Source organism: Zootoca vivipara, chromosome Z1 (assembly GCF_965207765.1).
Source record: "Zootoca vivipara chromosome Z1, rZooViv2.hap1.1, whole genome shotgun sequence".
NCBI lineage: Eukaryota > Metazoa > Chordata > Lepidosauria > Squamata > Lacertidae > Zootoca > Zootoca vivipara.
The window spans coordinates 2,871,701-2,884,636 of NC_142583.1; the positions used below are offsets into that span (position 1 = coordinate 2,871,701).

Below are 12,936 nucleotides of genomic sequence, written 5' to 3' on the forward strand. Positions count from 1 at the left end.
AAAAGCCTCATTATTTACACTCACTCATGTAATATCCTTTGCAAGATCCAGATATCCATGCCTCATATCACACAAGGGGATGTCAGACAGCCTTGCATTTCATACCTCTTAAAAAACATGGTAGGCCATACATAAAACTTGGCTCCCTTGGCCCTAGAGGGCCAGATAATGAAACAAAAGTTTAAAGCAATCATATAACTAGTCTATTTTAGGACTGTTCTCCCTTAAACTACACATACTGGATGCTTATACATCCTTTTAGTGTGAAAAGTGGGTACAAAATTTAGGACAGGGGTGAGGAACCCGTGGCCTTTGTTCAATTTCATGTGGGTGAGAAGAACCCAGAGGGAGAGACATAGGGCCAGGGGGTGGGAATGAGGCAGGAGGAAGCGGAATTGATGGAGCAATGGAAGGAAGGGGTAAAGGCTTCAGCAAGAGACCAGTTCATCTTGAATTACTTTGGAGCAGTGGTTCTCAATTAGCAAAGTACCCCATCTGTGGTAGTTTTTGTTACGTCCCTGGACCTCCAATTGGGAACCATTCCTTTAGAGCAGGGGTGGCCACCTCCCAAGAGACTCTGATCTACTCACAGAGTTAAAAACTGGGAGTGATCTACCCCCTTTTGGGGGGGGTTCAGGTTAAAGCTGTTGAAATTTTAAAGGCGGGAAGCCCTGTTTTTTTGGGTTTAGGTAAAACTTGTTGAGCTTCTTTTAGGAGGGAGGAGGCCCATTTTTGTTTAGGGCTTCGGGTCGTAGTTCAGCTTTTTTAGGGAGGAGGAAAATTTTGGGTGAGCTTTTTTAGGGGTGCCAGTGATCTACCACAGACATCCAGTGATCTACTGGTAGATCACAATCTACCTGTTTGACGTGCCTGCTTTAGAGAGTTAGCACACAGCTTGAAAGCTTGCTGGGAATTAAATACTTGCTGTATGAACTTGTGTGTGGAACTTTCCCTCATAACCTGTGATGTTCTCTCTGCCTCGGTAACAGGGTCAGCTAAAGTTCTATCCCAAAATCAAAACTCAGGGATTATCCTAGTGTTAGAACTTGAAAAAGAGGAAAACGTAAAGGGATGATTCCTATGAAAATCTGGCTTCAGCTGTTGGAGCTGAATTATTTGGAAAATCTGTCTTCAGATACTAAACTGAGATATGATGGTGGAGACTTTCTGTTCTTTTGATCTGCAAGGCACTGCCTACAGATATAATTTCCTTTCCACACAGTAAATGCAATGCTCATAAAGCTTGAAGTTTTCCTCTTGGGAGCCAGAATTCTTAGTAAGAACGCAATGTGTTCTAAACCCCATTATCTCAATTTACTAAAATAACTTGTGTCATGATGAAAAATCAAGGTCATGGTCACTCTCTTTCTCCAGGCTCCCGTTGTGCCTTATGAAATGTCCTTTGTTTCAGAGGCATGTCCAAAACACAGCAGTATCATATTTATATAATGTGAACAGATGCGAAAGAGAAAAATTGTGATGTATGTATGTTAATGAGTACTGAAATAATGTGTTTGAGATGAAAATTAAGCATTAGGCTGCAATTCTAAGCACCCTTACTATGGAGCAAACCCCACTGAACACAATGGGACCTCTAAGTAAACACACTTAGGGTTTTACTGCATGTTGCATTGAACTTGTGGCATGGAGAGGTGTCTTATGGTTGAATAAAACTGCTTAGGTTTGTGCTCAAGTGTATATAAGAACAGCTAATCAATATTAAGCAATACTGAGAAATTCTGTTTAATAAAAACTAATTTGAAAATGTTTTATTGTGTAACAAAGAAAGAAAGAAAGAAAGAAAAGTACATATAATGTCTCTACTTTCAGTTCAGAGTCTTTTTTGCAGTTTGTTTACATTCGGTATGAGACACTCTTGTCATATGCATGCATTCTGAGATGGGGGGAGGATAATGATATTTCTTTCTATTGCTTAATGTTTGTGCAGAATTTTTGTGTCAGCTTCATGCGTGTCAATGCTTTATTTATATACTTATTTTTTGTTGGTATTACAAGTGACTGGAGACTGGTTGGTTCTTGTGTGGTTTGCATGTGTGAGGGGAAGGGGGTTGTTGAGCCCATCTAGTCCAGCATCCTGTTCTCAGAGTGGTCAGCCAGAAGCTCCTTAAGGGAAACCAGGGAGCAGAACTTCAGCACAATAGCATTTTCTCGCGGTTCCCAGCAACTGGCATTTGGAAGCATTGCTGCCTCCCAACTCTGGCGGAAGAGCACAGTCATCATGGCTTCGATCGCCATCTGCTCCATGGATTTGTCCAACCCTCTTTTAAAGTCGTCCAGGATGGCAGCCATTACTGCCTCCTGTGGGACTGAGTTCCACAGGCTAACCATGTGGTTTCTTTCGCCTTGTCCTGAATCTTCCAGCTTCCGTTCTCAGTGTCATAAGAGAGGGAGAAAATCTTTTCTCTGCCCACTTTCTCCATGTCATGCATAATTTTATAAGCAGGAGGGTGTCAAACCATGGTTTTTATAAGCCGAGTGTGTGTGCGTCAAACCATGGTTTTTCAATTTTGGAAATTGCAGGCAAAGCAACGCGCATGCTCAAATCTCTCTCTCTCTCGTCCTCCCCTGCTATTGGCGGATGCTTCCGACGCCCCGCCCACTCCGTCAGGTAATCGGGCTCCGCCTTCCTCTTCCCCCACGCCCTCCTGTCACCTTTCACCTTCCGCGGGCCCTTAGTTACCACGCCGGCCTTGTTACGAAGCCCAAGCCGCCGCGGCTGTCCATTCCAGGGCTCCGGATCGAACCATTCCTTTGGGGGGGGGAGGAGGCTCTCAAGTCCGTGCTCTCAGGCGGTGGCGGCGGTTCGCGGTTCCCGCTTCTCTGCGTTGCGCGGCGCCGCTTAGCTCCCATTTCTGCGTCTTCTCCCGCGCGGTGGCGTCTCCGCGGCCGTTTTCGTCGCCGCCCCCCCCTTCTCCTGCCAGGTGGTCTCGCCCAGCGTCGGCGTTAACGGAAAGCGCTGAGGGGGCCGAAGATGGCGGCTCCGGCGGCGGCGGCGGCTTCGGCCCTCAGCGACTGAAGGCGCTCTATCATGTCGGACTCGGAGGAGGATTGCCCTGAGCGGCAGCTCAAGTTCGTGGTGCTGGGCGACGGCACCTCCGGCAAGGTCAGTCAGCCGGCCGAGGGAGCGAGACTCGCCGTCGCCCTTCATTGCTGGCGGGAGGACCGCTCTCCCCAAGCGCCTCCCGCCCCTTGAGACCACCCGGGAGGCCGGAACCGGGCCTGTGGCTGTCTTCGTGAGGGTGTCTGTGGTCTCGCGAGGGATCCTTGCCAGCAACTCTCCAGGCGGCCCTTCGCCCTCGCCCTTTAATAACGCCGGCCTACCTCGCAGGGGGGTTGTATAGAGATGATAGGGACCAAACGCACAAGGAGCGCTTAAAAAAGGGGGGAGGGTCCTGAAATGCTTTAAATTAAGCATCAAGAGGTGTTTTCTTATTCATTTAGTTACATCGTCTGTGTTTCGGGGGGGGAGGGGAGTGATGCTACCGGTCCCCCCATGTAATTAAGAAAGCAAATAGTTTATTTTGCAGCCAATGTGCACATTAAATGATGGTAATTATAATAATAGTGACTTGCATTTCTACTCCTCCTTCACCTTTTAAAAAATACATAAGTTCCCATACCTCCCTTAAGTTTTGTAGCATGGATCTATAGAGCCTTAACAAGGAATTGGGATGTTCTGAAAGGTATGTACAGTACAGTACTTATCTGCATCAGACAGCAAAACCAAACAAGCAGGTCTTTGCAAGGGATGTCCTTCCCTTCTGCGCTCTTAACAGCAGGTGAATATAATTGTTTCTAAGATCATTTTTAAAAAGGCATTCAAGCAGCACACGGGTTGTATCTTCTATTGACACCAAGCTGCAACCACAGACTCAATATCTTTTTTAGGAATTCCTTTATGTTGGCCCATCCAAAATGCTAACGGGAGAACATTTAATTTTGCCTGTGTAAAGAATAAAGTAAATAAATAAGAACACACCTCCTCCCACAAGGATCCTCTCCATGATAGGGGCAGAGCCGGTACCTGCCAGGGCTCCTTAAAGCAGGTGGGAGCTCAAGTGACTAAAGAAGCGCCTCCTTGCAAAAAAATTCCCTGTAAGCAGTGCTGGATTTACGTATAAGCTAAACAAGCCACAAGGGCCATCCAGTCCAACCCCCTGCCAAGCAGGAAACACCACCAAAGCATTGTTGACATATGCCTGTCAAGCCTCTGCTTAAAGACCGCCAGAGAAGGAAACTCTACCACACTCCTTGGTAGCAAATTCCACTGCCGAATACTGTAGCGCTTACTGTCAGGAAGTTCTTCCTAATGTTTTGGTAGAATCTTCTTTCTTGTAGTTTGAATCCATTGCTCCGTGTCCGCTTCCCTGGAGCAGCATAAAACAACCTTTCTCCCTCCTCTATATGACATCCTTTAATATACTGTATTTGAACATCATGCGTCATGTTGGTTATATCTAATGGTTTCAATAGGAAATATGAAAAAGACTGTTCGGGAGGGCTTCTTAATAAGGGGTGAAATGGGCAAAAAGTTAGCCACTTTTAAAATCCCATTGATTTCATAGAGATTCAACAGATGCAAGAATGTGTGTGACTTTCCTACTCTGTTAGGAAATTAGGGTGGTTTTAATTAGAGTGCTTTGTGAAATTTAAAAAGACCAGTGTTTAAGAAACCTCAAGATTATAATATCTCAAGGCAGGAGTTGTACAATCCACATTGGTTGATCTTATACTTTCTGGCTTTTATTGAGTAAAAAGTGATTTTATTTTATTTTTTTAAAAGGGTGCTTGCAAGTTGCATCTAATCTTGGTCGTTAAACAAACCCCATGACATTTTAAGAAAATATACTGAACTGGGCACTGTGCCCCTAGAATCATAGAATCATAGAGTTGGAAGAGACCACAAGGGCCATCCAGTCCAACCCCCTGCCAAGCAGGAAACACCATCAAAGCATTATTGACATATGCCTGTCAAGCCTCTGCTTAAAGACCTCCAAAGAAGGAGACCCCACCACACTCCTTGGTAGCAAATTCCACTGCCGAACAGCTCTTACTGTCAGGAAGTTCTTCCTAATGTTTAGGTAGAATCTTCTTTCTTGTAGTTTGAATCCATTGCTCCATGTCCGCTTCTCTGGAGCAGCAGAAAACAATCTCTCTCCCTCCTCTATATGACATCCTTTTATATATTTGAACATGGCTATCATATCACCCCTTAACCTTCTCTTCTCCAGGCTAAACATACCCAGCTCCCTAAGCCATTCCTCATAAGACAACGTTTCCAGGCCTTTGACCAATTTGGTTGCCCTCTTCTGGACACGTTCCAGCTTGTCTGTATCCTTCTTGAACTGCGGTGCCCAGAACTGGACACAGTACTCCAGGTGAGGTCTGACCAGAGCAGAATACAGTGGTACTATTACTTCCCTTGATCTAGATGCTATACTCCTATTTATGCAGCCCAGAATTGCATTGGCTTTTTTAGCTGCTGCATCACACTGTTGACTCATGTCAAGTTTGTGGTCTACCAGGACTCCTAGATCCTTTTCACATGTACTGCTCTCAAGCCAGGTGTCTCCAATCCTGTATTTGTGCCTTTCATTTTTTTTGCCCAAGTATAGTACTTTACATTTCTCCTTGTTAAAATTCATCTTGTTTGCTTTGGCCCAGTTGTCTAATCTGTTAAGGTCATTTTGAAGTGTGATCCTGTCCTCTGGGGTATTAGCCACCCCTCCCAATTTGGTGTCATCTGCAAACTTGCTCAGGATGCCCTCAAGCCCATCACCCAAGTCATTGATAAAGATGTTGAATAAGACTGGGCCCAAGACAGAACGCTGTGGCACCCCCCTAGTCACTACTCTCCAGGATGAGGAGGTGCCATTGATGAGCACCCTTTGGGTTCGGTCAGTAAGCCAGTTACAAATCCACTGAATGGTAGCATTGTCTAGCCCACATTTTACTAGCTTCTTTACAAGAATATCATGGGGCACCTTGTCAAAGGCCTTGCTGAAATCAAGATAGGCTATATCCACAGCGTTCCCTTCATTTACCAGGCTTGTAATTCTGTCAAAAAATGAGATCAGATTAGTCTGACATGACTTATTTTTCAGAAACCCATGCTGACTTTTAGTGATCACAGTGTTTCTTTCTAGGTGCTCACAGACCATTTGCTTAATGATCTGCTCTAGAATCTTTCCTGGTATTGATGTCAGGCTGACTGGGCGGTAATTGTTTGGGTCCTCTCTTTCCCCCTTTTTGAAAATAGGGACAACATTTGCCCTCCTCCAGTCTGCTGGGACTTCGCCTGTTCTCCAGGAATTCTCAAAGATTATTGCCAGTGGTTCTGAAATCACCTCTGCCAGTTCTTTTAATACTCTTGGATGTAGTTCATCTGGCCCTGGAGACTTGAATACATCTAAACTAGCCAAGTATTATTGTACTACCTCCTTACTTGTTCTGGGCTGTGTTTCCCCTGCTGAATCATCTGCTCCATATTCTCCAGGTCGGGCATTGTTTTCTTTTTTGGAGAAGACTGAGGCAAAGAAGGCATTGAGGAGTTCTGCCCTTTCTCTGTCCCCTGTTTGCATTTCACCATCTTCTCCTCTAAGTGACCCCACTGTTTCCTTGTTCTTCCTTTTGCTACGGACATACCCATAAAAGCCCTTTTTGTTGCTTTTAACCTCTCTAGTGAGCCTGAGTTCATTCTGTGCTTTCGCTTTTCTGACTTTGTCTCTACACGTGCTGGCTATATGTTTGAATTCCTCTCCAGTGATTTCCCCCTTTTTCCATTTTTTGTACATATCCCTTTTAAATCTTAACTCAGTTAAAAGTTCTTTAGATAGCCACCCTGGCTTCTTTAGGCACCTTCCATGTTTCCGTCTCATTGGTATTGCCTGAAGTTGTGCTTTTAATATCTTCCTTCTAACAAACTCCCAACCATCATGAACTCCCTTCCCTTTTAGTATTTCTTTCCATGGGATCCCACCCAGCGTTTCCCTAAGTTTTCTGAAGTCGGCTTTCTTAAAGTCTAGGATTTGAGTCTTGGTATGCTTGGTTGCTCCTTTCCGCTGAATAATAAACTCTAGAAGAGCATGATCACTCCCACCTAATGATCTTGCCACTTCTACCCCACTAACCAGGTCATCACTATTGGTTAGTACCAGATCTAAAATGGCTGATCCTCTTGTTGCTTCTCCCACTTTCTGGACAATGAAATTGTCTGCAAGGCCAGTGAGGAATCTGTTCGACCTTATGCTCTTGGCTGAGTTTGACATCCAACAAATATCAGGATTGTTGAAATCCCCCATTACTACTATCTCACTTCCTTTTGAATGCCTGGTCATCTGTTCCAGGAAGGCTTCATCTGTGTCCTCAGTTTGGCTTGGGGATCTATAGTAAACTCCCACAATGAGATCACTGTTATTTTTCTCTCCCTTAATTTTGACCCAGATACTCTCAATTTGGCTTTGAAGTTTTAAATCCTGGATTTCTTCACAGGTATACACATCCCTGACATATAACACTACTCCTCCTCCTTTCCTGTTTGGTCTATTTCTCTGAAATAGATTGTATCCCTCTATTTCTACATTCCAATAATGAGACTCATCCCACCAGGTTTCAGTGATGCCTATTATGTCGTATTTAGTTTGCTGTACCAAGAGCTCAAGTTCATCTTGTTTATTTCCCATGCTCTGTGCATTAGTATACAGACATTGAAGACCATTGATCATTCCACCATGTCTCTTATTTAAGGATATTTTCCTCCCACCACTAGGTCTGCGTGCTGTTTGCTCCATTTGGTCCTTGACATTTGGATGATCATCTTCAGAACTTGATAGACTCCTACCTTCAGGACCACTGTTTCCCTCCCCCACATAAGTCAGTTTAAAGCCCCCCTGATGAGGTTTTTGAGTTTCATGGCAAAAACATTCCTCCCAAATCAATCAATCGATCTTTCTAAAGTTAAAACCATATAGAAATTACAGAATATAATTTTACGAAACATAAAATTACATATTACAAACATGGCAAAAATAGTCATTAACAATAAATTAAACACCAAAAAGCACATAACCAAATTGAACAATTTCCATATAAATCAGAATAAGGTCTAAATAAAGATGCAAAAAATTAATATCAATAACGGCAGGGGCCAGCAAACCTTTTCAGCAGGGGGCCGGTCCACTGTCCCTCAGACCTTGTTGGGGGCCGGACTATATTTATTTGGGGGGAAATGAACGAATTCCTATGCCCCACAAATAACCCAGAGATGCATTTTAAGCAACAACCTTGCCCTCCACAAAATCCCCTCAACAACACCCCAACCCAAGAATGTTCAGCAGTCACAGCTTTTGCATCTGGAGTCAGTCCAGGCCCTGCCCTCCCAGGCCAGGTGGAAAAAGGCCAGCAAGGCAAGGATCAGATCTTCCCGGACTCACAGCCAAGATAGTCTCTTTGCCCTAGTGCTGTGCTGCAGTTTCAGCTTACTCCAGCTATAAGCTGCCAGCTTGCCCTCTCTAACTTGTATTACAAGCCTGATTTAAAATTACTTTACCCTCCAAACCATCATAAAAAAAAATCATAGAGTAATTATGAGGATTGTTAAGATTGTTTTCTAAAAGTTTCTGGCTGCTCTTTCACATTTACAGATAGCCAAAATAGTTCAAAATGTGTGGCTGTAGTGCTAGAAATAACAGGCACTACTGTACTTGTATCATGCTTAATGTTCAAGTGCCTACATTTAGAAGTATGTACATTCAGGGGATGCGGGTGGCGCTGTGGTCTAAACCACAGAGCCTAGGGCTTGCCAATCAGAAGGTGGGCGGTTCGAATCCCTGCCGACGGGGTGAGCTCCCATTGCTTAGTCCCAGCTCCTGCCAACCTAGCAGTTCGAAAGCACGTCAAAGTGCAAGTAGATAAGGTAAGGTAAACGGCGGGAAGGTAAATGGCGTTTCCGTGTGTGCTGCTCTGGTTCGCCAGAAGTGGCTTTGTCATGCTGGCCACATGACCTGGAAGTTATATGCCAGCTCCCTCGGCCAATAACGCAAGATGAGCGCTGCAACCCCAGAGTCGGTCACAACTGGACCTAATGGTCAGGGGTCTCTTTACCTTTACATTCAGGTCCAGCTTCATGACATAGCATCCTCAGGCCATGGCCCTGTCTCTTACCCCGTGTCTCTGATTAGTGCTAGGCAGTTTGGTCTGGACACCTTCCGTTTAAATTTCCCACAGTGCTTCTGGTGCAGCATTATTCTGGGACATTGTGGGAAGTTAAATAGCAACTTGCTGCTCAGGGGATGAATTGATATAGGTGGGGGTCTGCCAAGATTCACTTTGCCAAGGACACATCTCTTCTTCTTGGTCTTTGATAATTGAACTGTTGTTAGTTCCCCTCCTATATAATCTGTATTGTATGGTGTTTTGGGGTGGATTTGTTTTCATTATATAGTATTATTTTTTCTAGATGTAACCTCCCCTAGGATCTTAATGTGAAGGGTGGGTAATAAATACAATGATGATGATTATCTATGATGTTGATGATAAGAATTGGTTTGCTGGATCAGACTCACTGCCTAGTCCAGTACAGTATTTTGTTTCCAGCAGTGAGTGGCTGAATGCTTCTTGAATCTGAAGAATGTATTTACAGTATTTTACATATTTAGTACCTCTCCCTTCAGTTCTGAAGATCTACCAGGGTAACTTATAGTAGATCAAAAAACCCCAAACAAAAGCTTAATGGTAAATCAGCAGTAGGGAAAAACTATCACAACATTAAAACCAAAGCTGCAACGTTTACAAATCTGGAGCTACCTGCAGACACTAAAAAGGTCTTCATGCTTGACACTGAGATTTCAAAAGTTGCTTAGGCAAGCTTACATAGGGAGAGTGTTTCAAAAATGGGGTGCCACAAGTTCAACTGAAAAGACTAAACCTGGCCACTCCCTGCCTCATCCTATTGTACAGAATTAGAGCAACTGCCTGTTTATCCCCGCTGGTGGTAGTTCTCCACAGGCTTAGGCTTAGCCTTTCTGTTTTCTGATACCTCATATCCTTTAACTAAAGATGCTGGGAACTGAATCTGGGACCATACACACGTGAAGCGATGAACTATATCAGTGTGGGAAACCTGTGGCTTTCCAGATATGAACAGCCTCATGGTGAGTGGATAGGAATGATAGGAGTTGTAGTCCAACATCATCTAGAGGGCCACATTTACCCCAGCCTTCAACTCTAGTGGAGAAGAGCCATGCCCTCTGTCCAGAAACAGCAGCGCTCAGCTTGATAACAATGGAGCAGTAACAAGCAGAAGATACAGCAGGCTGGGGGTTCATTACTAGTTTTTGGCAGCACTGAAGTACATTTCTTGGATTGTGTGGCACAGTTGCATGTAGAGTTTTTACAGTTTCTGACCGTGTCTGTTCCCATTGTATTGAGAATTACTATATAATGGTTATGAGTGTCTTATATGACATGATACGACATGATAATATTGTATGCTGTATGCTTAGAATTATACTCTTCTAAACTTTTATCCCTAATTATGGACTAGAGACAAGAAAGCCTTTATTATTTTACATATTTGTTTAGCATTTTAAAGTGTGTAAATTACTTTACAGCTTGCTTTTTCATCCCGATGATATCCCTATATGCAAAGTGACTATACCCTAGCTTTTAAGAAATGTAGGTAGCATTAGTAACTCCCAAGTTGATAAGGGCTTTGAAATTGATTGTTTGAGAGTCACACCCAACACTCTTTCTGCAATTCTTACAAGAGTTGTGATTCATGTGTATGTGTCAATGTGGCCTGGTTCAAATGTAACAGGACTTCTCACCAAACTTTGGTTTGAAGAAACTTGAGTGCTTCCCTTTCCTCTTGTGTGACTGGCTGAAAATGAGACTTCCTGGGTTTTTTAGACCAGAGTTTCCCTGATGTCTGAAATTGAAGTTTTAAGCACCACCTACAATTTGGGATTGCAAACCACGGTGGTAGTGGAATGCTTAAGTGCGTGCCCACTCAAATCATGTCTAGCTGAGTGACTCTGTTGTGTCTGAACTGGACCTCTTTCTCAATTCAGGCTAGGCTATGGTTAATGAAGGTTACTAAATTTGGTTTACATGCATGATAATCAGAATGCTTGTTCAAATCATGATTTCCAGTTCTGATTTGCTGTACTGTAATGACAAATAATAGTTTGAAAAAATGGCACTGCCTTTTCTTCTGAAAAATTAGAGGGCAAAAATTCAGTGCAGCCTTAATTGAAAACATTTGACCAGTGAACCCACTCTAGCAGGAAGGGAAATGGAATATAGGGTGCTAGTAGATTTGTCAGCCAGACTAGGCTTGTGGAGACGAGAAGGAAGTGCTGCTGTGGAATGCAAAGAAAACCACAAGGAAAAGACTAAAGAAAAGTATTTACTGGAAGTTAAGTTTGGAGAGTATAAATACATGATATGGCAAAAGAGTGGTTAGTTAGAGGATGATTAATCACCCCCTTTAATAACAGCTAATGGAATGAACAGGCTGTAGGATTAAGACAGATGTACCTGAAGTTCACTTGGAAGGAATTTTAACAGTTGTATGTTGTTCTCTCTCTTCTCTTCTTCTGAGACTTAGAATCCTCAGTTTCAACAAATCAACTAGGAATGCTAAGGGCTACTTTGGGAATCTTAAACTGTAAAAGGTCCCCATGTTTGACAACTGCGTTGAAGACCCAATAACTTGGCTGTTTCTGCTGAATACAGATTACTAGCAGCACTTCACACCAGAGTTCTTATAGCCCTTCACTTTCTGGGTACTATTCCGGGTATTTCGACATATAAGCAATGTTTCTTAACCACCTGAGCCTAGAATGGGACCTTAGGGTTTATTATTTTGGCTCCTGAGGCCAAAAAGAGATTAGTTTATTTGTTTATGAGTGTGTACTTCTTGAGGCTTTATTTGTAATACTTAGATTCCAGTGAAAGCAAGTCACCAAAGATAGTAAATCAGATATAATGGATTCATTTTTAATTCATCAATGTTTTGTTTTGTTTTAAACTTGGCTATGTTACATATTGGTCTCTCTTTTTCTCCCCACAACCCCTGAGGTATAGGACACTTTACATTTATCAATTGCAAAGTAATAAGGCACCCATTTCCTGATTTTTCTGCTCTAAATTCTTTTGCATAAAGTGGAGATCATGAAAGTTGTCCTAGAAAACTTTGCTGAGTTGTTGAAAACTTCTTGCACTTATTGGCAGATGTAAACCCAATGAGTGTGTTCATTAATGCCTCTAGAAACCTTTTAGGGAATATTGAGTGTCACACAGTGATAAAGTCAATATTTACAGTATCCCATAAATCAAGGATGGGAGGATACTGTATATAACTTTTCTTAACTGGAAAAAAATAAATATTCCTATACAATTTCTTATTAAAATACAGGAATATTTTAAGGTAGGAATCTGTTTGCAAATGAGGGTAGTTTTGGTGATCCATTTATTTATTTAGTCTGACATTCTCAATTTTGTAGTTTTCTCTGATGTCATACAATTTATATACTTCCTATAAAGTTTTAAAATGCAATTTTGAAATACTGAAATATTTTCATATTGTTTGGAAAACATTTTTCAAATCAAAATGTCAAAACAAATTTATTGTGAATATCATTTTTAATTAATAAATATATAAGCATTGAAATGAATTATGATACCACTGTAAGATAGGTTATTTATTGTTCTCAGTCAGTCTGCAGCTTACAGTCTAAAATCCTTTCTCTCCCCCCTTTTTTCTAGAAAATGTCTTGGGCTTAAGTTAGCAGCAACACAATTATCAGTAAGCATATATTTTAGGAAATGAATTCTATTCCACTGAACTTACATTGTTTTATTGCTAGTAATATGAATTGGAGGCCCACATATTAATAGGAAAATTGCTTCTTG

General features: G+C 42.5%; 1 protein-coding gene across 7 annotated transcripts in view; it reads left to right on the forward strand.

Moving 5' to 3' along the window:
* Positions 1-2,950: 2,950 nt before the first annotated feature.
* The window catches only part of RAB28 (RAB28, member RAS oncogene family), a 62,234-nt gene continuing 52,248 nt past the window's right edge, over positions 2,951-12,936 (forward strand). For 5 of the 7 annotated variants that reach the window (XR_015946919.1, XM_088657381.1, XM_088657379.1 and 2 more), the window contains exons 1-2: positions 2,951-3,124; positions 5,253-5,399. Coding sequence is in view for 6 of the 7 variants with exons in the window: in XM_088657381.1 (XP_088513507.1) it covers positions 3,050-3,124; positions 5,253-5,399 (222 nt within the window). In the remaining variant the exon portion in view is untranslated. The remainder of the gene's footprint in view (positions 3,125-5,252; positions 5,400-12,936) is intronic. The other 2 variants (XM_060279069.2, XM_035111945.3) reach the window with 1 other exon arrangement.